Genomic DNA, 23,695 nt, shown 5'->3' on the forward strand with positions numbered 1-23,695 from the left:
ATTAAATACATCTTTCCTCTCCTGTCTACGTATGTGTCACGGAGCCAGGGGCGTCCACAACACTCATTTCTCTTTATTTCGTTTTTTATTTTTTTATTTCCATCTCCAAAAATGTCAACAAACCTCCCGCAAGACAAATGAAAATCTATATTCCCAGTACTAAAAATAACCGGAAATAAATAAATGTTTCCCTTCAGCAGATACTAATACCTAAACTAGTAAACGTAATGAACTTAGATTTCTATAATAGTGGCTCATTAATATTTTCCACCGATAACAAAGATCTTGAGTAGGCAGTTTCGAGTGATGGCGACCTTCCTCCGCCTGGCTGTGATCCTCCTCACAACAACTTCAGTCTTTTCTCGCGTCCCACAGGGTAATAACTTATGACCTTTTTACAGCATAACCCTGAGGGAGAAATACATACTTAGATAACACAAGGGGGCAGCAGGGGGGACAGGGAAGGCAGGGGTAGGAGGGGCGCCATGGAGTCTGAGAGCAAGGAAATCTGATCCGTGAATATAAGTGTTGCTGGAGGAGGGACTGGCGACGCGGCGGCCTGGAAACTATCAATAAAACAATGAACTAAACCTTGGGCCTCATTATTTAAGCCCGTGGGAGTGTGGAGTGATGATGTGTCAAGTGGAGGGTGTGAGGGCGGGGTGTCACGTGATGGTGTTGTGAGGGTCTGAGGAAGGTGATGTTGACAGTTCTGGTGTTGTGAGGGGTTTGGGAAGGTGGTGTTGTGAGGTGCTTGGGACAGTGGTGTTGACAGTACTGGTGTTTTTGAGGGGTTGGAGAGGTGGTGTTGACAGTTCTGGTGTTGTGAGGGGTTTGGGAAGGTGGTGTTGTGAGGTGCTTGAGAGGTGGTGTTGACAGTACTGGTGTTGTGAGGGGTTGGAGAGGTGATGTTGTGAGGTGCTTGGGACAGTGGTGTTGACAGTTCTGGTGTTGTGAGGGGTTTGGGAAGGTGGTGGTGTGAGGTGCTTGGGACAGTGGTGTTGACAGTACTGGTGTTGTGAGGGGCTTGGAGAGGTGGTGTTGTAAGGGTCTGAGGAAGGTGGTGTTGACAGTCCTGGTGTTGTGAGGGGCTTGGGAAAGTGGTGTTGTGAGGTGCTTGGGACAGTGGTGTTGACAGTCCTGGTGTTGTGAGGGGCTTGGAGAGGTGGTGTTGATTGTTTTGGTGTTTTGAGGGACTGGGGAAGGTGGTGTTGACAGTACTGGTGGGGAATGAAGGGGTGACAGCATGACATTGGGTTAGGTAGTATAGCAAGAGTTACACCCACCTCATGCAGGGAGGGGAGTGGTAGAGGTGGAGGTACAGGGCAGGAATGATGGTGGAGGTGCAGGCAAGGGAAGAGGAAAAGATGGTAATACTTTCTAATAGCATATAGTAAATATAATAAATACAAATCTCTTTACATAACAAATACATAGAAATATAAGGGAAAAAACGTAACAATATGGTTTGATGTTCAGTTGACAACAGCGGACGGGGCAAGGCGGAGTTTATGCCACTGCAAAGCTATGCAACGCTATGCTGTCTCCAACCACCAGTTGTCATTTCCAATTACTTAGAAGTATACTATCTATAATCGTGGGCTTTACTCATTATATATTCAAGTTGTAAAACCATATCTGTAGAAATGGGAATAAAGAACCTGCAAAATATGCTTGAAATTTTGCAACAGAATTACACCAACATGAATTTGCTCATCAACTATCCACATATATGAAAAAAAATTGCTGTTATGAGTTTCCAGTATCTTCCTTAATACTCCTGGAGTAAATAAATAATTACACAAATATAAAATTTAAATGTCTGCAGCTTAACTGTTTACAAGGGCAAACGTAAAAGTATTTACTAAACACTTCCTTAACCCTTTCCTTGTGTGCGAGACAGGACGCGACTATCCCCTCAGGCGCAGTCAGGCAGCCCACTGGGGGGTCTCTTATAACCTCTGTATCTCAAAAACTATTCATCACAGCTAAAAACCAAAAACACCATTGGAAAGAGGAGGTCCAGATCTATAGGAGTCAGTTATGTATGCCTCTCTTGCGAACGTACATGCACGTTCAGGGAGTGTTGAATGTTGACACGTACGTCGGTGCGTGCGGGATGATCAGCCATATTGAGGGAACTGCGGACATCTCTCCTTCAGATTCTGCCAAGGGAGTATTGCCAACTGCAATATTTACAACTATTTGGTCAAAGAATCAGTCAGGTGATAGGTGAAGCTATGCAAAAATGCCGCTTTATTGGGCAAGAACGTCCACTAGTTACTCGTCTGTAGATTTGCCGCCCTGGGCTGATATGATTTTCCACCAAATTTAGTGAAGAACCCACTCAATTGGCAATCCTGTGTTGTGAGAATTAGTGTTGGAACACTTTCATACGCGGGAGATTTGAGTGCGGGTGGAGCTCGCAGCGAGCATTTAGCACCACCAGCAATTTTACCTAACGCTTGCTACGAGCGTTTAGCAATGAAAGGGTTAAGAGGTACATACTTGTACGTATTAAACACTGCAAGGGTTACATGAAGAACTGGAAACACCATCATCATTTTCTTTTCTTTACAGACAATGTTGATAATGAAGATCAAACCTGGAGAGGAGGAGGAAAGGAAGGAGAAGGAGGAGGAGGAACAGAGACAACGCGCTCAGTGATCCCAGATGGTCGTGAACCTCCACCGCCTGTGAGTGGAAAGGTTCCTATCAGGGCCAGCCAGCCCATCATGCATGTAGCCAGTCAATAATTTAGTCATTAAGTCAGTCAGGTAGTCTTCACAAGTAGATGAAGTGTGTGGTTCATTATAAATTCTCAAAGCTCACAGTTACCAGGCCTGTCATTTTGCTGGTCAGATGAGTGGTCTATAAGGAAAGTAGATATATGTCCTTCAGTTGCTACTTCTAATGATAATAATGTTTTACTACTACTACAACTACACTTTACACTTACTAATACATCCACTAACACAATCACTTTCCCCACAACAGTTTGGCGCGGGTGTCAGTGAGGGTGGTGTTGAGAACCCCTTCCAACTAAACCTGCTGGAGGTGCTGCAGAACATGTCCTCCCAGCAGCAGGGCCCCTCCCCCTCCAGCACCACCACCCTGCCCCCCGACTACTACTCTGGCCTGCCCACTGTGTCCTGCTACAAGTGCTACCAACCCAACTGCGACAGCCTCACCACCTGCCACAATGCTCTGAAGGTGTGTGTGTATATTGTTCTGTTTCCAAATCTTTTTTATCCATTTTATCTTCAAACTCGTGAATGTTTATTGTTTAAACCATCTCTGATTTAGACTGTTCCATTTGTCATTACTTCTATTGGGAAGCAAAATTCCTTGACATTATTTGATATCAGGACTTTTAATGTAAACTCTTTTCTCTTATTCTTCCACTGCGTGGCTATTTATTTACTTGGTTGTAGTAAAGAGGATTTGGGGTAGGCTTGTGTTGTACTGTCTACATATCTGCTTTTGTTCAGCTTTTGTTTAATGCTATGGATGATTTTAGCTCTAAATTGCTTTGTGATCAGACTATTTCAATTAGTACTACTAGGTGTTTTTAAACTGAACATCATGTGACATTTTAAACTGAATATTATATGATGGTTCACGTTGTGGGCAGAATTTTCATTTGGACGTCATATGACATCACCCGGCCCAGGAAGGTTAATCCCATTTTCCTCTATAAGTCTCCATTCCTATTATGTTTCAGTATCACTCGTCTTCCCCTAATACCACAGCACAGCACACCATTCATATCCTTTTCCTGTCATGCAATAAATCATTCAACTCTCAGTATCATTTATCTCACTTTTCCTTTTGCCTATACATGTGTATCTCCCCCTCACCATTCATCTTCCCACACCACTACACCACACCACTCACAGCTCTTTCTTGACATACAATAAATCATTCATCTCTTGCTATATCACTCACCTTATTCTCTCCCCTACTGGTACAACCATTTCTTTGCACCATTAACCTTCCTACAACCACACCACTCACAGCCCTTTCCCGGCACACAGTAAAGCATTAATCTCTTGGTATATTATTCATCTTAATCTTCACTTTACTGCTACACTCATTTCCTTGCACCACTAACCTTCCTACAACCACACCACTCACAGCCCTTTCCCGGCACACAGTAAAGCATTAATCTCTTGGTAAAGTATTCATCTTAATCTTCACTTTACTGCTACACTCATTTCCTTGCACCACTAACCTTTCAACAACCATACCACTCACAGTACTTTCCTGGTATACAATAAAGCATTAATCTCTTGGTAAATTATTCATCTTAATCTTCACTTTACCTCTACACTCATTTCCTTGCACCACTAGCCTTTCCACAACCATACCACTCACAGCCCTTTCCTGGCATACAATAAAGCATTAATCTCTTGGTAAATTATTCATTTCCTTGCACCACTAACCTTTCCACAACCACGCCACTCACAGCCCTTTCCTGACATACAGTAAACCATTTATCTCTTAGTCTATCATTCATCCCTCTCCTTCATGTCATACTCTACCCCTTCTTATCTCTCTTTTCCTCTAGTGCTGGCAGGCTCAATACATGACGGACAATGGACAGCTGGTGAACGCACGCGGCTGCCTCTCCAAGCCGGACCACGTGCCCATGCAGTGTAACATTAAGACAAACCCAGAGAGGCCGCTCATCATGGACTGCTGCAACACTGACATGTGCAATAATGGCACGCTGCCCCCCCTGCCCTCCTTTGCCAAAGATGGTGTGTGTGGGTGTGTGGAAAGGGAAGAGGAAGGGGAAAGGGGAAGAGGGAAGAGGAACGGGGAGGGGAAGGAGGTGGAAGGGAAGGGAAGGGAAGAGAGAGAGAGAGAGAGAGAGAGAGGGAGAGCGAGAGAGAGAGAGAGAGAGAGAGAGAGAGAGAGAGAGAGAGAGAGAGAGAGAGAATACTTAAGATTAGTTTTATCATTGAGGAACTGTTTCAAGTTACTAATCTACACTATTTTGATACTTACTGATTTTCACCTAATGTTTAACCCAGTTGTATCCTTTTGTGCATCATCTTGTCTATCCTCTTGTATCCTCTTTAAATCCACTTGTCATGCATGTTTAATTGCTTATACTTAACTAATTTTTACTTTGTTTTTAACCCAGTTGGATCGTTTCTTGTATCTTCTTATGTATCCTCTTGTTCTATTCGCTTGCATCCTCTTAGTGTTCACTCTTGCGTAATCTTGTATTCTCTTCAAATCCACTTGTCATACAGGTTTAATTGCTTATACATTACTAATTTTACTTTTTTTTTTAACCCAGTTGTATTCTTTCTTGTATCCTCTTGTATTTTCTTGTTGTATTCTCTTGCATCCACTTATTGTACTCTCTTGCATAATCTCTTCTGTATCTATCTCTCCATATCTATCTATCTGTTGCATAATCTTGTATTCTCTTTCATCCTCTTATTGTACTCTTGCATAATCTCGTATTCTCTTGTATTCTCTTCAAATCCACGTTTTCTGCAGGTGCTGGCGGTGAGTCCCAGCTGCTCCGAGTGTTCCTATGGCACGTGTTACCCATCCTGGGCGTGGTGGTGGTGGCAGTGGTAGTGGTGGTGGTGCTTCGTCGTGCCCACCAGCGCCGCATGAGGGAGTACGCCGCTGCTGCCGCCTCCGCCCTGCCGCTACACCACAACCTCTACCGGGATGACCTCAGAGCCACGGCCGCTGGGGACTCTACTCTGAGGGTGGGTGGAGCTAATGGTTGAGGGTGGGGGATGGAGGGAAAGGAGGGGCACAGTGGAGAGAGTTTCGTTCCTTGATTTTGCCTTTTTCCCTGCCTCTGTTTTTTTTCTGGCGGCTGTTAGTTAATCCCCCTACTCTCCATTATCTCTTATATTAATTGCTTTTCCTTCATAACTCATCATCTTAAACCTTTATTCTCTCTCATCTTTTATCTTCATTGCCTTTCCTTCATCTCCCATCACTGTCTTCTCCTCACCTCTTACCTTTAATACCTTTCCTTCACTACTCATCATCTTAAACCTCTATTCTCCCTCATCTTTTATCTTCATTGCCTTTCCTTGATCTCCCATCACTGTCTTCTTCATATTTTACCTTTAATGCCTTTCCTTCATTGCTCAATCTCTTAAATCCCTTTCCTCTATTATCATATTTCTTAGTGTCTTTTCTTTCACAACCCGTCTTCATAAATCCCTATTCTCCCTCGTTCTTGATCTGCTTTTCCTTCCTCACCCATCTTCACAAACCCCTATTCTCCCTCATTCTTGATCTGCTTTTCCTTCCTCACCCATCTTCACAAACCCCTTTTCTCCCTCATCCGTAATCATAAATGCCTTTCATCTAACCCCCATCATATTCAACCCTCTTTCTCCATCTTTTCAGGAGATCTTCAACGACTCCATCACCTCAGGCAGTGGGTCCGGTCTTCCTCTGCTCATCCAGCGCACACTCGCCAAGCAGATCTGGCTGGCGGAGGTGATTGGCAAGGTGAGGAAAGCTGCGTGTGGGATTGGGAAGATGTGTGAGACTAGTCATCAAAGGGGTATAGACTTTTTTTCTTTTTTTTCAGCAAAGGAGATAGCACAAGGGCACAAAAAGAGGACAAAACAATAAAAAAAAAGCCCGCTACTCGCTGCTCCTTAGGAAGATGAAAAGCTACATATGGGATCGGGATGACATGGGAGACTAATTATTGAAGGGGTAGAGAATTAGGAACATGAAAAGCTATGTGTGGGATTGGGATGATGTGGAGGACTAATTATTGAAGGGGTAAAGAATTAGGAACATGAAAAGCTATGTATTGGATTGGGAAGATGTGGGAGATTAGTTATTGGAAGGGTGGAGAATTAGGAAGGTGGAAGGTTGCTTATGGGTTTGGGAAGATGTGAGAGACTAATTATTGAAGTGGTGGAGAATGAGGATGGTGAAAAACTATATATGGGGTTGGAAAGATGTGTGAGACTAGTTATTGAAGGGGTAGAGAATTAGGATGGTGAACGGTTGCATATGGGAGTGGTAGAGGGTAGAGGGAAAATGTGTTAAGAGCCTAAGTTTACGTGGTGGATTTTACAGGTGATATACGTATATTTAGGTATGAGAGGAAGGGAGTGAACTAAGTGTGAAGCATCTATCGAAGGGGTAAGGGGATGGAGAATACGGGTTAGAGCCTAAGTTTACGTGGTGGTTCTGTATTGACATTGTGGATTTTACAGGCGATATACGTATATTTAGGTATGAGAGGAAGGGAGTGAACTAAGTGTGAAGAATCTATCGAAGGGGTAAGGGGATGGAGAATGCGGGTTAGAGCCTAAGTTTACGTGGTGGTTCTGTATTGACATTGTGGATTTTACAGGTGATATAAGTATAGTTCGAGAGGAAGGGGGTGAAGAAAGTGTGAACAAGCTATAGAAGGGGTAAGGGGATGGAGAATGCGGGTTAGAGCCTAAGTTTACGTGGTGGTTCTGTATTGACATTGTGGATTTTACAGGTGATATAAGTATAGTTAGAGAGGAAGGGGGTGAAGAAAGTGTGAACAAACTATAGAAGGGGTAAAGGGATGGAGAATGTGGGTTCGAGTCTCAGTTTATGAAGTGGTTCTGTACTGACGTTGTGGATTTTACAGGTGATATAAGTATAGTTAGAGAGGAGTGGGGAGAACAAAGTGTGAACAAACTATAAAAGGTATAAGGGGATGGAAAATGTGGGTTAGAGCATCAGTTTATGTGGTTGTTCCATACTGACATTGTGGTGTTGACAGGGGCGGTATGGCGAGGTGTGGTGCGGGGTGTGGCAGGGAGAGAAGGTGGCTGTCAAGATATTTTTCTCCCGTGATGAGGCGTCCTGGGCCAGGGAGACAGAAATATACAGGTAAGCGAACTCTTTATTTGCCGTTTCTCTTCTTTCTCTCTGTTCCTGAGTTCATGTTCTTGTGTATAACCGTATCTTAAGGTCTGACAGTATTTTTCTTGCCATTTCTGTTTATACCTATGTTTCTGTCTCTTTTTATTTGCCATTTCTCTTCTTTCTGTTCCTGAGTTTCTGTTCTCGTGTATAGCTATATATTAAGATCTGGCAGTATTTTTCTCTCCATTTCTGTTTATACCAATGTTTCTGTCTCTTTATTTGCCATTTCTCTTTCTGTTCCTGAGTTTCTGTTCTCGTGTATAACTGTATATTAAGATCTGACAGTATTTTCTCTCCATATCTGTTTATACCAGTTTCTGTCACTCACTCTCCTTGCGTATTCCTCTTAGCCAGTCATCCGGTACATTATTTTCTGCTTTACGTGTCCATATGTCTCCATGTCTCCCTTATCAACCATTTTTCCCATACCAAACCTGTATTACTCCCAGCCACTCACCCATTCTCTCACTTATCCCTCTTCCAGTCTGTTATTTTCCGATTCTTGTCTGTGTCTGTCTCCATTTCTTCGTTCCCAATCATTCTCACTCATTCCAAACCTGCATCACTCCTAGTTACTCCTCCCTCTCTCTCATTTATCCCTTTATCCATCCCACTTACCCACTCAACCACTCCCCCACTTCTCCCTCTTTCAGTCTGTTATTTTCTACTTCTTGTCTGTGTGTGTCTCCATTTCTTCTTTACCAGTCATTCTCACCCATTCCAAACCTGCATCACTCCTAGTCACTCCTCCCCCTCTCATTTATCCCTTTATCCATCCCACTTACCCACTCAACCACTCCCTCACTTCTCCCTCTTCCAGTCTGTTATTTTCTACTTCTTGTCTGTGTGTGTCTCCATTTCTTCTTTACCAGTCATTCTCACCCATTCCAAACCTGCATCACTCCTAGTCACTCCTCCCTCTCATTTATCCCTTTATCCATCCCACTTACCCACTCAACCACTCCCTCACTTCTCCCTCTTCCAGTCTGTTATTTTCTACTTCTTGTCTGTGTGTGTCTCCATTTCTTCTTTACCAGTCATTCTCACCCATTCCAAACCTGCATCACTCCTAGTTACTCCTCCCCCTCTCATTTATCCTGCTATCCATCTTATTTATCCACTCAACCACTCCCTCACTTCTCCCTCTTCCAGTCTGTTATTTTCTACTTCTTGTCTGTGTGTCTCCGTTTCTTCTTTACCAGTCATTCTCACCCATTCCAAACCTGCATCACTCCTAGTTACTCCTCTCTCTCATTTATCCCTTTATCCATCCCACTTACCCACTCAACCACTCCCTCATTTATCCCTCTTCCAGTCTGTTATTTTCTACTTCTTGTCTGTGTGTCTCCATTTCTTCTTTACCAATCATTCTCACCCATTCCAAACCTGCATCACTCCTAGTCACTCCCCTTAGTCTCATTTTTCCCTCTTTCTATCCATCCCAGTCACCCACTCACCCATCCATCCCACCTATCCACTCCTCACTCACTCACTTTTCTCTCTTTCCATCCATTCCATTCTCCCATTCACCCACTTTCCACTCTCTCGCTTATCTCTTTTCATCCATCCCACTCATCCACTCAACCACTCCTCACTCTCACTTTTCTCTCTTTTCATCCATCCCACTCATCCACTCAACCACTCCTCACTCACTTATCCCTCTTTCCACCCATCCCATTTATCCGCTCATCCACTCTTCACTCACTTTTCTCTCTTTCCATCCATTCCATTCTCCCATTCACCCACTTTCCACTCTCTCACTTAACCTTAACTCAGCCACTCCCCACCTCACCCACAGCACGGTTCTTCTACGCCACGAGAACATCCTTGGCTTCTACGGCTCGGACATGACGTCGAGAGGGTCATGCACACAGCTCTGGCTCGTCACACACTACCACCCGCGTGGCTCCCTGCACGACTACCTCACCACCCACACCCTCGACCACACGGGCCTCATCACCGTTGCCCTCTCCACCATCAATGGCCTCCTCCACCTCCACACTGAGATATTCGGTAGTCAGGGGAAGCCAGCCATTGCCCACCGAGATATAAAGTCCAAGAATATATTGGTGAAGGTGGGTTTGGGTGTGGTGTGGGTGTATTTACCTAGTTGTAGTTTTACAGGGCTTGGGCTTTACGCTCGTGTGGTCCCGTCTCCGTATCTATATTTATCCAACTTTTCCTTAAAGCTTTGCACACTCCTCGCCGATACTACATCCTCACTTAGTCTGTTCCAAACCTCTATATTTCTTTATGTCTCAAGCATCTTCCCTTCCTCAATTTTTTACTATGTCCTCTTGTGTTCCTGGTGGTAATTTTTTCTTTTAGTAGTGACTCCTTGTGACTAGCTGGTGTTTTCTTCTTGGAGGTGTTGTTTTAGAGTGTTGGTTTGAGGTGGTATACACAGTGATATTCTTTCGACATGTTTTGAAGGGCTCCATGTATGCTTAGTTTTGCTAGTCTCCTCATTCTGCTCAGTTTTTCATAGCCTTTTTATTCACATCCATATTTGTGTTGTTTTTTGTTCTATTTGTAGCTCATCATTCTGCTCAGTGTTTCATAGCCTCTTTATTCACACCCATATTTATGTTTTGTTTTTTTGTTGTAATTGTAGCTCATCATTCTGCTTAGTCTTTTGCAGCCTCACTATTAACCCGGTAGCTGCAGGGATCATGTTTTTAAAGGCTCCTCTAAGCGAATTAATGAGAAAAAATCATCACTCATACAAATCATTATATAATAGATAACGCATTTGTAATCAATTGGCGCATCCTCTATTCTTGGGGGTTTATGTCAAAACAATAATTTGGCCCGTTGCTGGTACACGGTAAAGCCACAAATTTGGCCCGTCACTGCTACTGGGTTAAAGTCAAGCATCTATAGGTCAGCTGAAGTGTCTGTTAGCAAGGTACCCAATTGAAATGTTTGTTAGTGGAGCACCGGACCAATATTTACCGCAACACACAGTAACAGTCTCTACCTTCCCTGGCACACACAGTCACACTCAGGCGCCTGTGTGATCGCTGACTTCGGCCTGGCGGTGATGCACACTCAGACCACCGGCGAGATCAACATAAGCAACAACCCGCGTGTCGGCACCAAGCGATACATGAGCCCTGAGGTCCTCAATGAGTCGTGAGTAACCCTGAGGTGGAGATGTGCGTCAGGGAGTGAGATGGAAGTGAGCGCTGAGGCCGTGAGCAGCTTAGTGTATGTCCCCAACTTGATATTAGAGAGATAGAGATTATGTTCCCCTTGCCTTAGAGAGATACAGAAAGATACATTTACTTTTCCTTAGAGTGATACAGAAAGATACATTTACTTTTCCTTAGAGAGATACAGAAAGATACATTTACTTTTCCTTAGAGAGATACAGAAAGATACATTTACTTTTCCTTGGAATGATAGGAAAAGATACATTGGCTTTGCCTTAGAGTGATACAGAAAGATACATTTACTTTTCCTTAGAGAGATACAGAAAGATAGATTTGCTTTTCCTTAGAGAGAGAGATAAAGATAGATTCCCTTTTCCTTAGAGAGATACAGAAAGATACATTTACTTTTCCTTAGAGAGAGAGATAAAGATAGATTCCCTTTTCCTTAGAGAGATACAGAAAGATACATTTACTTTTCCTTGGAATGATAGGAAAAGATACATTAGCTTTGCCTTAGAGTGATACAGAAAGATACATTTACTTTTCCTTAGAGAGATACAGAAAGATACATTTACTTTTCCTTAGAGAGATACAGAAAGATACATTTACTTTTCCTTGGAATGATAGGAAAAGATACATTAGCTTTGCCTTAGAGTGATACAGAAAGATACATTTACTTTTCCTTAGAGAGATACAGAAAGATAGATTTGCTTTTCCTTAGAGAGAGAGATAAAGATAGATTCCCTTTTCCTTAGAGAGATACAGAAAGATACATTTACTTTTCCTTAGAGAGAGAGATAAAGATAGATTCCCTTTTCCTTAGAGAGATACAGAAAGATACATTTACTTTTCCTTAGAGATAGGAAAGATACATCAACTTTTTCTTGTCGAGAGTGATAAAAGATACATTTACTTTTTCTGAGAGTGATACATAAAGATACATTTTCTTTTACTTAGAGTGATACATAAAGATACATTTACTTTTCCTTAGAGAGAGATAGAAAAAGATACATGAGCTTTGCCTTAGAGAGATACAGAAAGATACATTTACTTTTCCTTAGATATGTAGAAGATACATTTACTTTGCTTTAGAGAGATAGAAAAAGATACATTCCCTTGACCCTAGAGAGACAAGAAAATACATTCAATTCACTTACAAGAGAGACATAAAGATACATTTATTTTGCCTTAGAGAGATATAAGAGGATACATTCTCTTTAATGTAGAGAGAGAGGTAGACAAAGACACACACTTTAACCCCTTCCATCCTTCTTCCTCATCCTCAGAATCAGGATGAGTGTGTTCGCTTTCTTGCCTTTAAAGAGATATACCAATGACTACGTTCAGCACATAATTTATGCCCATAATCTCCCTTAACACAGACGATAGAATGCATAGAAGACATAATTCAGAGAGTGTCCCCTTCATTCTTTTCTTGGACACCCCGTTTTCTACGTAGCTCCAGTGACACATTCTCAACTCAACCCGTCATCCCTCTTCTCCCTCACCCCCAGGATCAACATGAGCGTCTTTGAGTCATTCCGCAAGGTTGACATCTACGCGCTGGGACTCGTGCTGTGGGAGGTGTGTCGCCGCTACGTGTCGAACGGCCTCGTCGATGAGTACCGTGTCCCCTTCCATGACCAGGTTCCGTCCGACCCCAGCTTTGATGACATGAAGAAGGTGGTGTGTGTGGACCAGCAGAGACCCATGATCCCCAACCGATGGACCTCTGACCCGGTGTGTGCTTGCTTGGTCTTGTTTGGTCTCCCTGGGTTGTGAAGTTGGGGTGCACCTACTTGTCTGTCGGGGCTATTCAGTTTGTCTCTGTCTTTCATATTTTAGTCTTTTCTTTCCCTGATCTTTGCTACTATCATTCATTCCCTTGTCCCTCATCACTACTTTAAGATTTAGTCACTCATCCACCCACCCACTCTCCCATTAACTCACCCACCTGTTCACTCATCCACAATCTCCCTCCAACTTCCAGGCATTTACAGGAGTGTCTTAGTTCATCCACTTACCCACTTAATCACTCCCTCCCTCATTCACACACCCCTCACTCACTCATCCACTCATCCACCATCTCCCTCCTATTCCTCAGTTGTTGGAAGGGATGTCTTAAACTCATCCACTCACTCACTTTATCACTCACTCACCCTTTCACCCATTTAATCACTTCCTCACTCACTCATCCACCATCTCCATTCTCAGGCATTGGCAGGGATGTCTTAAAATCACCCTTTCCCTCCGTCCCTCACTCACTCATCCACCTACTCACCCACTCACCCACCGTCTCCCTCCTCAGGTATTGGCGGGGATGTCTAAGATCATCCGCGAGTGTTGGCACCAGAACCCCAACGTGCGGCTGACGGCTCTCAGGGTCAAGAAGTCCCTCATGAAGCTTGCGCAGGAGGACACAAAGAACAAGGTGGACATCGACTACTGAAGGGGACGAGGAGGCTATTTATATCCTGAAGCTTTCCCAGGAGGCACATCAGTCGGTATGTGTGGGGGTTTTATGTGGTGGGACGTGGCTGTGTGTTTCCCTCCCCGTTGAGTGGTTATCTTTGTGGCTGCAGTGGAATGCCAAGAGGAGCTGTGAGATGAGGAATGTGAGGGGGTTGTAATGTTGTGGTATGTGGCTGGGTTCACATGGAGAGATGGGGTGTCCAGTGAGGAGGTGGCAAGATGTGGATTGTGAGTGGATTACAGTGATGAGAGTAAGGAGAGTGAGGTGGTTTGGGCATGTGAAGAAAAGAGAGGATGGTGAGGCATATAGGAGAGCTGTTTGGGTGGAAGTACCAGGTTGTCACTCACCCTACAGGCCAAGGAAGACATGGAGGCAGTATGCTGAAGAGGATTTGGCAGCATTAGACTTTGGATAGGCTCAGGCATTGGACAGACATAGTTGGTAGTGTATCATCTGCCGTATGGGAAAATGTGATGTTAAACAGAAGATAATGATGATGATGTGATGGTAAATGGGATCTCTATATTGAGGAATTGAGGAGAGTAGAAGTTTTTGCTACATCTTAAGATCTTTGTTGGGTTTCAAAAGCACTCAAAGGTCTAGTGTGAGAAGGGGATGTGATGGGGTTGTAATTCTTTCCTGCATGTGTGAGGTTTTCCATGTGAAGCTGAAGTGATGGGGGCACGGACAGAAAATTATATGTACATTTGTAAGCCTTTGTAGAGCTATCGTGTGTGTGTGTGAAAATGAAACCGAGAGAGACCAGTAATAAGGCAAGAACAGATAGCGATATTAATGTAACCCTTCATAAAGCTATCATGTGTCGCCTTCAGATTGAGTGGGATTTGAACGTGCTCTTTAAGGGGCAAGACCAAGCAACAGAAGGGAATGTCCATGAAGTGACGAGTTAGGGTGGGATGGGAAGACATACCGTGCTGTTTATGTTTAAGGTTCAGAGATGTATAGGTATGAGTATATAATGCCTATGTGTATTCTTGGCTTGTGTTGAAGTAATGCAAAGAGGAAGGCAAGCACAGAGTGGATATTTAAGTATGGATGGACAGAAATGGAGATAATGGATTGTCATGGGACTGGAGTGCTTGTCCTTATATACTCACAGTTTCCTTGACATTTGGGTGCATGGCGGTGAAATGTGTTGGGATTTGTAGGGTTTTGTATATGTGTATAAGATTAGTATTTTCATAAGAGGAGGAGGTTGTGAAAGAGATGGAATAGAATGAAATAGTGAAGATATGGGAGAGTAGAAGGTGAGGAGGAGAAATAGTCAGGTTTAAGAGAATTTTGAAAGAAGGAGGAGGAGGAGATGATGGAAAAGGTGGAATAGATTGAGATAGTGAAGATATGGAAGAGTAGAAGGCGAGAAGGAGAAATAGAGTGAGGTATAAGAGGATTTTGAAGAGGAGGAGGAGGAGGAGGAGGAGGAGGAGATGATAGAAAAGGTGGAATTGAATGAGGTAGATGAGGATTTTGAGAAGAGAGAGGAGGAGGAAATAGTGAAAGGAAGGACGAAAGTGAGAGATATGTGGATTTAGAAGTGGAGGAGGTGGTAGAAAGGAGGAATAGAGCAAGGTATAAGAGGATTTTGAAGAGAAGTAGGAGGATGTGATGAAGATAATGAAATAGATTGAGGCAGATGAAGATTTTGAAAAGGAGGAGAGCAAGAAATTGACAAAAGGAAAGAATATAGTGAGATTTATGAGGATTCTGATGAAGAGAAGGAGGAGGAGGAGGAGGAGAAGGTGGCATAAAAAGATTGATAGGTTAGGTAAATAAGGATCATGAAGAGGAAGAAAACATGAAAGAGGAAGAGATGCAATTGTGTTTTGGGCTCTGCTGGAGATAAGTATATTCGCACAACAATAGTCTGATCACCAAACACTTAAAATAATTTCCTAAGGCCCCGTTCACACTGTGCTGACTCTGGGCAACGACAACCCAGCGACTATTAAGCTCCCTTCACACTCTGCCGACTCAGCATCCGGCGATTGTTTCTAGACCTCTTTTCGACCCTGTGCGACCCTTTCACACCCAAGACCTCGTATACCCCGAGTTGCCGGGTTGTCGTGGCCCAGAGTCGACACAGTGTGAACGGGGCTTAAGGCTGTTTTGTTCACTGTCAGATGACCCTGGTAACAATGCACAAAGAGTTTACGATTTATTTTTCTATATCTTTTGAGGCATTCGGTGTCGTACGCATAGATTCACATTATTATTCATTATGTCCTTTAAATCTAACTTACCACTGATGATAACAATAACAGTAATAATAACAAATAACATAATAACAACCATAACATTATTAACAATGTGAATTAACTATAACAATGATGCCCTGTGTTAGAGTAAAATTTATTCAGTATTTCTTGACTCTAGTTTTATGTTTAGGAAGTGAGTGAAGACATGAATCATCACTCCATTTGCTTGCTACATGAATGAGTATGATGAGGTGGGTTCAGGAAGAGGAGGAGGAGGAGGACAAGAAGGAAGAGGAGGAAGACAAGAATGAAGAGAGGGAAGAGATGGAGGAGGACAAGGATGAGAATGAGGAGAAGGAAGAGGAGGAAGACAAGAATGAAGAGAGGGAAGAGATGGAGGAGGACAAGAATGAGAATGAGAAGGAAGAGGAGGAAGATGAGAATGAGAAGAAGCAAAAGAAAGAGGAGGATGAGAAGGAAAAGGAGGAGTAGACATAAGATGAGGAAGGCAAGGCAGACCAAGACAGCCCACAGATAGGAAGGAGGTGACAGAGTGAGATGCGACAGAGAAGGAGACGATGAAGGAAACAAAGGTGGTGCATGACATGAGGACAGTGATTAAGGACTAAGGAGAGGCTGGTCATAGCTTTAGGGGACTTAGAGTGAGACAGGGCAAGGAAGGGTCCAAGAAAAGAAAAAAAAAAAGTGAAGTCGAGGAGGGAGAAACGAAAGGTTGAAAAAAGTGAGGCAGAGAGAAAGAAGGGAGATCGGAGAGTCAAAGAGATGGTTCAGTAGTCAGGTTGCATTGAGAGGAAGCAGTCGCAGTATTGGAGACCAGGGCATCAGAATCGAGGCTGACGCTAAGTAGAGTAAAACCGAAGCTTTCTCACCATTACTGTTATCGTGGCGTTTATTAATTTTTGAATGCCGTTAGTGATTGACTGGCGGCTTCATACTTCTTCAACAAATAAGGCGATTCATGACTTTTTACGAGAAGAGCAACAGTTACTTAATTTTGCAAACGCTGGGGAATGTTGCGTATGTCTGTATGGTTGACTGGTTGATTGATGGGTTGATTGGCTGACTCATTGATTGGTTAGTTGGTTGAAAAGTTGGTTGAGAGGTTGACTGGTTGGTTGATGGGTTGATTGGCTGACTTATTGACTGGTTGGTTGAATGGTTGAAACGGTGACTGGTTGGTTGATGGGTTAATTGGCTGACTCATTGACTGGTTGGTTGGTTGATCAGTTGAAAGGGTGACTGGTTGGTTGATGGGTTAATTGGCTGACTCATTGACTGGTTGGTTGATCAGTTGAAAGGGTGACTGGTTGGTCTATAGGTTAATTGGGTGACTCATTGACAGTATGGTTGGTTGATCAGTTGAAAGGGTGACTGGTTGGTCGATAGGTTGATTGGCTGACTCATTGACTGGTTAGTTGGTTGATAGGTTGAGAGGGTGACTGGTTAGTTGATGGGTTGACTGGATGGTTGGTTGATCGGTTGAAAGGGTGACTGGTTGGTTGGTGTTGTGTTCTAATCCTCACTTGACAAGCCTCAGTGAGTGTGATAGCCAAGTGGTGCCATAAGTACTAGTAGTAACATACAATCAATGACTCTGTGCTGTGGAGGCCTCTGTATAAAGTAAGCTAAGTCTCCCTACCTTCCTCCTGTCTTCTCCGTCTCGGCGATATGCTTCTTTCTTCTTCTGCTTCCGTCGTCTTTGGTTTTATTAAGTACCGATGTGTGTGATCTCGTGTGATATATATTCTGGAAGTTACTCGTAGTTAGAGCTATTTTTTGTTGTTTTCTGTATATAGGTTTCCTTATATGTGTTGCAGTGATACATATATTAATAGAACATGTCCTTTTTTTCTTTACTTTTTAATTTTCTTGATGTTGTATTGATGCATATAATACACCTTGTTTTCTTGTGTATTTTCTTTATATTTCTTTATGTTGAGAAATATAATACACTTCAGTTTTTGTAATGTATTTCTTAGCATTGCTGTAACACATGTAATACAACTTTTTTTTTTACATTGCAGTGATGATACATATGATGCAACACTTTTTTTTTTTTTTCATTTAATATCTTCAGTGATATGATACGACACATCATTATTCTTGTTGTTGTTGTTTTTTTACATTGCAGTGATGATACATTTGATACAGCACATTTATTTTACATTTAACATTTTCAGTGATACAATACAATACATCATTACTCTTGTTTGTATTTTTTTTTTTTTTTTTTGACATTGAAGTGATGATACATTTGATACAACACATTTATATTATATTTAACATCTTCAGTGATACAATACAACACAGCATTATTCTTGTTTACATTTTCTTAACATTGCAGTGATCCATAAAATACAGCACTTTTTACATTCTACATTTTCAGTGACAATACAACACATTATTTTATTACATTTTCTCTTTCGCAGTGATACATATAATACAACCCGTCATTTCTCGAAGCCTGTCCTCAGTGGTTGTTAGGTCGTCTGAACCGCCGGAGTTTTGGTTGTGGGCACAAGTGGCAGCTACAGTTGTTATAAGCTAAGGAAGGACAGTCACCATGATCCACTTGTATACAGATGATGCTTCTTTTTCTTTCTCTCTCCTGCCTGATTTTTTTTAGTCTCGTATCAGTCTCCATCAACAGTAATGTGGCTGATTTGTCTTATTTTGACCTGTTTTTCGGGGTGTGGTTAGTTGGCTTTGTTGATTTTTTATGTCATTTTTTACGACTGATGGTGTTGGTGGAAATATATATAGACAGCCCAAAATTCCGTCAGTTAGTTTTGTATGGCAGAAATATAACAACACCTATATATAGACGATAGTTAAAACACCTCTTACGTGATGTAACTATGCTTATGCTGAGGTCCTAGGGTCGGCAGTGACTATATATATAGACGATTCATTTTGGGGGAGCTACTCTTCAAATACTGCCGCCGTCGAAGGGTTAGTAATGTCGACTGAACTCTGAAAATCCAACCCTTCTAACTAACTCCGTCCCAAACATTGAATGAAAAAGCCAAACTAGCCACATGACTCAAAAAATGCTAATATACGACATTTAAAAAATCAGGTGTATTTTATTTTTGTTCATTCTGTGTAACGGCATGACAAGCAGGAATTAGCAGGGTTCCGTTAGGCAGTGTTATTAAAGATTTTATTACTGGTCTTGTTTTGTTTTTAACCCGGTAGCAGGGGATCATGTTTCTTAATGGTCCCTCTAAGCGAGAAAAATGAGAAAAAATCGTCACTCACACAAACCATTTCATAATATATATCAAAGCATTTGTGATCAGTTTATGCATCATCTATTTCGGGGGGGTTTATATCATGGCACAAATTTGGCCCGTCGCTGCTGCACGGTAAAGCCACAAATTTGGCTCGTCGCTGCTACCGGGTTAAGAGTTGCCTCCACAAGCTTCTTGATGTGTGCCTCCTGCTGCTTGGGATTCAGTTATCTCTTTGTGAAGTGGCATCTCAGTGAGGAGGCTTTTGTGACCCAATACCAGAGTGTAATTTGTACCTAGACGAACCCTGCTACATGGTACTGTTTGGTCACTGCTTCACACACACACACACACACACACACACACACACACAAACACAAACACACACAAACACACTGGTTAATCCATCCATCCAGCGTTGACTTGTTCGTTCCCTTGCAGTGGTTGTCAGAGTATGAGTCTTACGTGTGTGTGGTAAGGGATGAGGCAAGACATGCTTCCACTCCTCCCTTCTTCATCCCATCCAACGAATCTCATTGCCTTTATCATCACCTCATTTCAATGGCCATACCATGAAACACAGTCATGATACGATTATGTAAAAACTATTGCAAGGGAAAGTGAGCCAACTGATTGTAGGTAACCGCAAAACTAGTAGCGTTCTTTTTTATTAGTAACGAAACAGAAATGTAACAGAGCCAACAGGTGGTCAGTAAGAAGATTACATCCTCTCAATAGTAACTAAGCAGAAATAGAAGTGAGCCAGCAGGTAGTAAGTCAAGGCAAGTCTTTCATTTAATCTTTAGCATAGCGGAAATACAACGTCCAGGTTTAGCAAGTTTTTTTTTATTCATTAACTTAGCGGAAATGCAACATCCAGGTTTAGCAAGTTGTTTTTTTATTCATTAACTTAGTGGAAATACAACATCCTGGTTTAGCAAGTTGTTTTTTATTCATTAACTTGGCGGAAATACAACGTCCAGGTTTAGCAAGTTGTTTTTTGTTCATTAACTTAGCGGAAATACAACATCCAGGTTTAGCAAGTTGTTTTTTTAATCATGAACTTAACAGAAATACAGTGCCCAGGTCTTGAAGGATGCATTTTACCATGTTGCCAGTTGTATTCTTAGCTGCTGGTAACACTATCTGGAACTCTAATATAATACTCATGCAAGCCTTGGAGGGACTTCGATTCATCTTTCTGACAGGTAAATTCTCCAATATAAAACCCCCACGTCAGTTAGTACACATATCTGGAAAGAGTTTAATGTAGAAAATTGAACTGAGACATTAAAATTGAGTAGTTGTAGTGAAGTTTGTTAATTATTTTACAAGGTGTATCCGTGATTTTCAACTCTCTCTATACATGTGAATAGGCAAACATACTCTATAGAAAGAATGGGTTACAAGATACTCCATCCATGATTTCTGCTACGCTGTCCATTTAGCTTTTATATTGTAGGATCTCTGACGTGTGTGTGTGTGTGTGTGTGTGTGTGTGCGCTTCTAGTTACTACTAATGCCACTTTTGCCTTAAGTGTAATACTGTATTATATTTAGAGAGAGCATAGTTTTTGAATTGCCAATGCTAGGTTTAAGGAAGATAACGCGTACAAATGTATGAGGTAGGTGTGGGTGTGGGTTTGAGAGGTGGGTGTCGGTGTTGGTGTGTGTGTGTGCGTGTGTGTGTGGGTATATGGGCTGTATTACAAGTCGGCTTCGAGAAGTTTCGGGTCCCTACAGAGGTTGGTTTAGGGGATGTATTACAAGTTGAATCCGAGAAGTTTTGGGTCCCTACAGTTATTCATCCTGAACTCTGTAGGGACCCGATACTTCTCAAATTTGACTTGTAATACGGCCCTGTGTGTGTGTGTTAGTGATGCAACTTTTTGTTTTACCTGGAATCAAGAGAACTGTCTGTACACCTGTCTTATGGGTCTTGTGGGATCATTGTGACGAGGGTTTAAGTGCCCGAGGGTTTTAAGCATAGTTGGTTTCCATTGGTTTCGTAAAGAGAATGAGCGGGTCAGAGGAGGGTTGTAAGTGTTTCTAAAGGCATCCTGTGACATGCTCCCACAAACAGAGGATGTGAGGAGCTCCATCACTGTATTTGAGGCACAAGAAGGAGTTTGTAGTGAGTGAATTGGTGAACATAAGAGCAACAAATAAGATGAACATGAGATAAACAAGTGGGAGGTTTTAGCAAATTGACATAAGCTGAATAAATAAGAACATAAGAACATAGGAGTCTGCAAGAGGCTGGTAGGCCTGTACGAGGCAGCTCCCTTGAACCTAAGCTCCCGTGAATCTAACCCCACCATATATCGCTGTCCATGAATTTATCTAATGTATTTTTGAATATGACAATTGTATTGGCACTCACCACATGACTGCTAAGCCTATTCCACTCATCCACCACTTAAAGAATCCTTGTAACCAAAAACTAACTAAAATTATAGGTATTCTCTTTTTTCAACAGAACATTGAGTAAGAGAAATAAGATGAAATAGGCACACCTAACGTCACCAAGTGTGGGGTACAAACTTGGCAGAGGGACTGTTTTTGTGCTATGAGAGGCGGTAGTGGGCTAAAGAGTAGCTTATCTGGATTTTTTGTTTTATTTATTAATGATCCACGAGACATCCTTGAGCTAAATCAAAGTATGTGCTTATCTTTGTATTCATTCATACACACACTGGTAATATTTCTATGGTATCTGATTCACTTAATTGAGTGAAATTCTATTGTGATAAACAGTCCCAAATTCTTGTCACTAGTAAAAATGAAACTAGTAATGTAAGTTTTGCCTCCATGAAATATACACAAATAGATAAATATGAAAGCTCACGAAGTCACAGTAAGTGACATCACCTGCTTTGCGCAGTAAAAATATGCTTATTTAAGGTATCTGATAACCGCAAAATGGTGTGTGATTTTAGATATGCTGAAAAGAGAAACAACACAGTGGAAAGATTAACTTGTGCAATATTGATAGAAACACCCTCCGCTGAGTGCTGTGTGTGTGTGTGTGTGTGTGTGTGTGTGTGTGTGTTAGGTCACAAAGAAGTGTATTATCACAACGCATAGTATTTTCCGTGAGGCCACAACTACATAAATGGAAACACTTATTTTTGTCACAATTTAATGTTTATGAAGTAGATTGTTGTATTATTATTATTATTATTATTATTATTATTATTATTATTATTATTATTATTATTATTATCATTATTTGTATTATATTTTTTTGTTATCATGCATAGCTATTATTTTGTTGAGATAAAATTGTTATCATTTTTATTATATTGCAAGATGGAATTATTAAACTTGTTATGGTTGGGTTATTTTTCATCTATTTGCTTGGCATTTATATTTCAAGTATTTTATTTATTTTTTTTTTTTTTTATATACTGAAATTTGGTGATCAAAATGCATAGAACCCCCCCCCCCCCCCTCTCTCTCTCTCTCTCTCTCTCTCTCTCTCTCTCTCTCTCTCTCTCTCTCTCTCTCTCTCTCTCTCTCTCTCTCTCTCTCTCTCTCTCTCTCTCTCTCTCTCTCTCTCTCTCTCTCTCTCTCTCTCTCTCTCTCTCTCTCTCTCTCTCTCTCTCTCTCTCTCTCTCTCTCTCTCTCTCTCTCTCTCTCTCTCTCTCACCACCACCCTGAATTTCGTAACAGTGCATAAATGTGATGGCAGATTTTTCATTAATATATATATATACTACCATTAAAAAAAATCATCATTAACCTTTATTTTTTTACATTAATGACCCGTATAAAAGAAGCAGCGAGAACGGAGTCAATCATTGCTCATTTCACTGCAACAAAGAAGAAGAAGAAAAATCACTGTTGGTTTATTTGCTTATCAGGTTTAGTTAATGTTGTGTGTGTTGTTTACGTTCTGTACAAAGGTTTTTACTCTTTCGTCCGTGCGCCATCGAGGTTTAATACAAGATAGAGGTAGAGATATTTAATTAAGAGGCAAGCTAATAAATACTTCACAGGTGTATGTACTAGACGTGAAATCCTGTTATCTGACCAAATAATAAAGAGTTTTTGTAATATAGACGTATTTTATAATCTTGTTTGTATTTCATGAGGCAAGCTAATAATGACCTCAGGTGTATGTTGAGCAAGTATTAATGACTTTCTTTTAATATATTAGTGTTTTATAGTCTTGTTTGTATTTCATGAGGCAAGCTAATTATTACTTCTCAGGGGTAGCTATGTAGAGCAAATATTAATGACTTTTTTTGTAATATAGACGAGTTTATAATCTTTTCTTGCTTGTATTTCATGAGGCGAGTTAATAATCACTTCTCAGGTGTATGTAGAGGAAATATTAATGATTTTTTTTGTAATCTAGGTGTGTTTATAATGTTTGGTTGCCTGGTTGATCGGTTACTTTCATCCTACTAATATTTGTATCTCATCATCACTGCTATCATTTTTATCGTGACTGAATCACTATTATTACATTACAAAAAGGTATTATAGTGGTAGTTATGGATTGGTTACTGCTATAGTTTGCATTTTCATTTTCTTGGGTTTTTATATTATGAGATTTTTTTGTTATACCCTTATTGTTAAGGGAAAAATCTTATGTATCTTGCTATGCTAAGGTGCAATGCGCGGGCCTGGCGGGCGTACGATAACCCAGCAACAATACTAAAGCCACATACT

At 41.5% G+C, this 23,695-nt stretch overlaps 1 protein-coding gene across 21 annotated transcripts; it reads left to right on the top strand.

Annotated features, from left to right (window-relative positions):
- The first annotated feature begins 226 nt into the window (after positions 1–226).
- Positions 227–23,076, top strand: LOC126993626 (activin receptor type-1-like). Of its 21 annotated transcripts, XR_007748067.1 has the most exons (14): positions 227–376; positions 2,581–2,708; positions 2,998–3,213; positions 4,571–4,763; positions 5,518–5,738; positions 6,397–6,501; positions 7,772–7,881; positions 9,716–9,992; positions 10,916–11,052; positions 12,587–12,812; positions 13,381–13,576; positions 18,212–19,844; positions 19,896–19,947; positions 19,999–23,076. XR_007748067.1 is itself a non-coding variant. In XM_050852794.1 (11 exons), the coding sequence occupies exons 1-11, from the start codon at positions 307–309 to the stop codon at positions 13,519–13,521; spliced, it is 1,824 nt and encodes a 607-aa protein (XP_050708751.1). In that variant the 5' UTR covers positions 227–306; the 3' UTR covers positions 13,522–17,672. The 21 variants fall into 21 exon arrangements, 2 of the variants coding, with proteins under 2 accessions (XP_050708751.1, XP_050708753.1); XR_007748053.1 differs by having other exon boundaries at positions 18,212–19,998; positions 20,050–23,076; XR_007748057.1 differs by having other exon boundaries at positions 18,212–19,947.
- The last annotated feature ends 619 nt before the right edge of the window (positions 23,077–23,695 follow it).

Source organism: Eriocheir sinensis, unplaced genomic scaffold (genome assembly GCF_024679095.1).
Source record: "Eriocheir sinensis breed Jianghai 21 unplaced genomic scaffold, ASM2467909v1 Scaffold642, whole genome shotgun sequence".
In the NCBI taxonomy this organism is placed as follows: Eukaryota; Metazoa; Arthropoda; class Malacostraca; order Decapoda; family Varunidae; genus Eriocheir; species Eriocheir sinensis.